We start from the raw sequence: 4465 nt of genomic DNA, 5'->3' as shown, positions 1-4465 counted from the left end.
TTTTTAATCCGTCATTCGTATACTGCCAGATGTAAGTGAAACCATATGCCTCTCACCGCGTAGCGATCTCTGCATTACGAATGACGAGTAAAGGAGAGAATAGAAATCATGCCGTTCTCCACTTTGATCGGGCGTCACTAACTTAATCTAAAAGAAAAATGGAATTTTCTATTAATTTGGAATAATACTTTCAAATCGAATTCACCTATTCAGATCATCTATTTGAAATGAATTTTCAAAATGCATTTCAAATAGTTGATGTGAAAAAGTCAAACACAATAATATTGAAAGTCATACAGATAAGAATGAATGGAATGCCAATCCAGCCAGATGGCCCCATGCGTTATCTCCTATTCTCAAATCACCATATTTCTAAATTCCTTTTTGCTATTATCAACAAGGAAGGCGGGCGGCCTTGTGAAGGTCGGGGGGCGTTGGCCGGCCTTGACTGAGTGAGCGACCGGCTGATGTTTTCAGCTCAGGGGCATGCTTGCGCGTGCGTGCATACATCAAGCTATAAAAACACATTTTAATTTCTTATCACTCAATGCAACTTGCATAGTGTGGAGAGTGAGTGATTTGAGTGCTCAACACGTATACTAGTGTGTGTGTGAACTGATAGGTGAGAATTGAGAAAAATTTTTATAGAATAACAAACTATTTTTTTAATGTTATTGATATTATAGATATTGGATACATATAACAAATAAATTATAAATATGATACATAGAATTATAGATATTGGATACATATAACAAGTAAATTATAAATATGATACATAGAATTATAGATATTGGATACATATAACAAGTAAATTATAAATATGATACATGTTTTGCATATATATGTTAATGCTAGATGGGCCCAAGATTATTAACAATTTTTATTAACAATCTTTATGTCGGACCACCTAGGATTAACATGTTTGACTAAAAGGCAAGATTTTGTGCAGTTCTTTTTGAACTTCTCAACATCGTTTGAGGATACAATTTCGGAAAACCGTTCCGGAAGATAAACCTCAGTCGACCTCATTCCGGGAGTGTGTAGTTTTAAGATGATGCGACGTCCATGTTGGTTGGACGCCTCCCGGACGTCCACGATGGGGTATGGTAACCCCTCCTCCAATTCCCTGAGAGGCGTCCAGGGCTTTTCACATCTAGAATTTATGATCCGAATGAAGTCGTCTGTCTCCCTGTCCAATTCATCCTCCTCCTCCCCCTCCTCCGTCTCCCGTAACAGAGACATTATTGAGCTGTCTTGCGACTCCTGTAGCTGCACTCGTTTCTGTTGAAAAATATTTCATTAGACTCTTATTTGTTTCAGGTTTAAAATCATACAAGAGAGAGAGAGAGAGAGATCTTGCTCAACAGATTCACTACTCAAAACTGTGAGTAATAACTCGGAAATTCTCTGACATAACTCTCAATTATCGAAAAAATTTTTCAGTTCATTACAATCAACATATGATTGGATTTTTCATATAAGTAATAAGTAATTTGTCATCAAAGTTATTGCAGAATAATATGATTGGATTTATAATAACAATATTATTCGAATTTCACGTTTCATTACTCATGCAAATTTTTAACAATTTTTGTTTCACACAAACAGTTTATGCATATGATTGGATTTTTCATATAAGTAATAAGTAATTTGTCATCAAAGTTATTGCAGAAAACATACAGTTTATGCATATGATTGGATTTTTCATAATTCAAATATCAATATATATATATTCGAATTTCACTTCATTACATGCACATTTTTAACAATTTTGTTTCACACACAAACAACATATGATTTGATTTTTCATATATATATGTAATCAGTATGTAATAACTCGGAAATTCTCATAACTCACAATTATCATGCAACATACTTAGTAAATGTGTATATCAACCATCGTGTGAAAATTTATCTGTGTTCGGATTGTTTTGAAATAGCATAATACGTACAAGCTCAGTCTTGAGACTTTGCTCACAGTAATTTCATATTTATTCAAATAAACATAGAGACTTGTAGTAATGTGCACAAAAGATTTTATCGAAATGGACGAAATCTTTTGTGCACATTACAATAATAATATTTTTGTATGCTAACCTTCGATTGAGTGAGGACGTTGGAGGGCTCCTCATCGTCGTCGTCGACAAACAACTTCCGCTTAACTGACTGCTTGGGGGCGGCGGCGGCAGCAGGCACTGATGTTAGCGTCGCTTGGCGCGGCGCCCAAGTAGCTTGCGGGAGAGGGCTGCTGTCTGGGATGATGATGGAGGAATCCTCCTCATCCTCCTCACGTACAAAGATCCCTTGTTTCTTCAAGGGATCTGAGGAGGAGGAGGAGGTGGCAGCAGCAGAGGTGGAGGCAACAGCCGAGGTAGCAGCCGTGCTGCGGCGCTTCTGCTGCTGTTGCTTCTGCTGCTCCCAGAAGTTCATCTTCCTCTCCGGAGGCGGGCTGTCTGGTAATAAGAATGTTGTGGAGGATGAGGAAGCACTTGATGAGTCCATCTCCGCGTTACGAATGACGATTTTTTAGAAACAATAGTTAATACTCAAGCGTATAGCTCTAACGTGAATGATGATTTTCCTCTGAGAAAAGTGATTATATAGCAAGTCATTTCTCTGTCTGTTGCAGGCTTGTACGAGTGAGATAGAAACACATAGGAGGCGTGTCACAATTGGCGAACACTGCCAATACTCCCCAGAGGTTTAGCACGAGGTCAACGCTAACATTTGATTGTAAGTAAAAATTTTTGTTACATTCTCATATTTTTGTGAAATAACACTAAATTGATTTTTATAATATATATTTGGTTACAGTTATTAAATATTTCATTGTTTTTTTTTCACAGCATTTTCTCACCTCACAACTCGGGGTTTCCTCGGTCTCATAAGCAGTTGTGCTCTCGTGAGGGAAACTTACCTGCATCGAGAAAAGCATAGCCGAGGAGCTAAGCTGGAACGAGGAGCTACCTGAGCTGAACCGAGTCGAGGAGCTGAGAGAAGCATATCCGATTATTTCATTTCGTCAAATCAACACATGTAAGTTCATTTTTACTTAAATTTTCCTCTTCTCCGAGGACAAATGATCTTTCTTTGTCAATCCTGTTCTAAGCCTGTCTCATCTGCAGAATCTCGTAAAAAATTCAGATAAGTTGATTTAATTGTTCTTCTGTTAAATGAGCATTGTTTTCTATTATAACCTTCTTAATTCTATTGATAGACTGTTTAAGGATTGCACACTCACATTTCCATGAGCCTGGGATATCGCCATTCCCCCAGAATTTATCATATGATGTACCATATAAATCACAAACAAGAATATGATTATAGTTATCACTATGCCAAACTCCTAATTTTTCATAATCTCTCACAAAAGTTAAATATTGTAGATTTGTCCATCCTTTTTCTGCTAATCGCTGCAATATATCTAGGTGCGTGTCCAAGAGTTCACTTAATTTATATTGATATCTCATTTTTTCTAAAGGAACAGAATGGTATTCACTTAATTGATTAAAATGTCTATCTATAATGAATTGAACGCACAAATCTGAAGACTTTAACTCAGACTCCACTGATGCCGCACCAAACACATTATCCATCTCAGTACAGTAGCTTGATGTTGTATCAGCAAAGACAAGATCACTACTAACAGATTACCTTGCTCTAGCTTATTATTATTATTATTATTATTATGAAAAGCACACTCTAGCGATAATTTATTGTACTTTATAGTACTCTACTTATATATATTTGGTTACAGTTATTAAATATTTCATTGTTTTCACAGCATTTTCTCACCTCTCAACTCGGTCTCATAAACAGTTGAGCTCTCGTCGAGACAACACAGCTGAGAGGAATCAATCTGAAAGGAGTCAAAGGCAGTATCTACACCTGAGAGGAATCAATCTGAAAGGAGTCAAAGGCAGTATCTACACCTGAGAGGAATCAATCATACCATAGGCCGCTATCTACACCTGTACCATAGCCCGCTATCTACACCTGTACCATAGGTCGCTATCTACACCTCTACACTCGAGGAGATTCACGCAGCATCAAGCAGTACATGTAAGTACATTTTTACTTCGATTTTATCCTCTGAGGAGGAAAATTGTGCTCCGAGGACAGTTTTTCTCCTCGGAGCACAGTTTTTCTCCTCCGAGGACAGTTTTTGTCCTCGGAGGATAAAAAACCTTCTACAATATACTGCATGCATGCGATTTTACTTCATCTTTATGATACGGTATATCCGGAACATCCAAGCCCCGCTCTTCTTTCTCACACTCTTCATATAAACAAAACGGTAAATGTATTACTTTTTCAAATGGATTTTCGATAATATATTTGCAATAGACACATTGCAGATAGAATGGATTTTTATGTAAGAAATAACCATTTCTCGCAAAATACTCTGCTTTATTGGATAATGATTTACAAAAGTCACAATGTAGATGATGATGCTTTTCAA

The 4465-nt window shown here is 37.0% G+C and overlaps 1 protein-coding gene across 1 annotated transcript; it reads right to left on the bottom strand.

Annotated features, from left to right (window-relative positions):
* Positions 1-393: 393 nt before the first annotated feature.
* Positions 394-2824, bottom strand: LOC120354657. Its single transcript, XM_039442038.1, has 3 exons — positions 2101-2824; positions 1028-1284; positions 394-514 (listed from the first exon to the last, which is right to left on the bottom strand). The coding sequence occupies exons 1-3, from the start codon at positions 2503-2505 to the stop codon at positions 394-396; spliced, it is 783 nt and encodes a 260-aa protein (XP_039297972.1). The 5' UTR covers positions 2506-2824.
* Between the last annotated feature and the right edge of the window lie 1641 nt (positions 2825-4465).

The sequence above is a fragment of the Nilaparvata lugens genome, chromosome X (assembly GCF_014356525.2).
Source record: "Nilaparvata lugens isolate BPH chromosome X, ASM1435652v1, whole genome shotgun sequence".
NCBI lineage: Eukaryota > Metazoa > Arthropoda > Insecta > Hemiptera > Delphacidae > Nilaparvata > Nilaparvata lugens.
The sequence above is the reverse complement of the archived record's forward strand: the minus strand, read 5'-3'. Positions and strand labels throughout refer to the sequence as shown.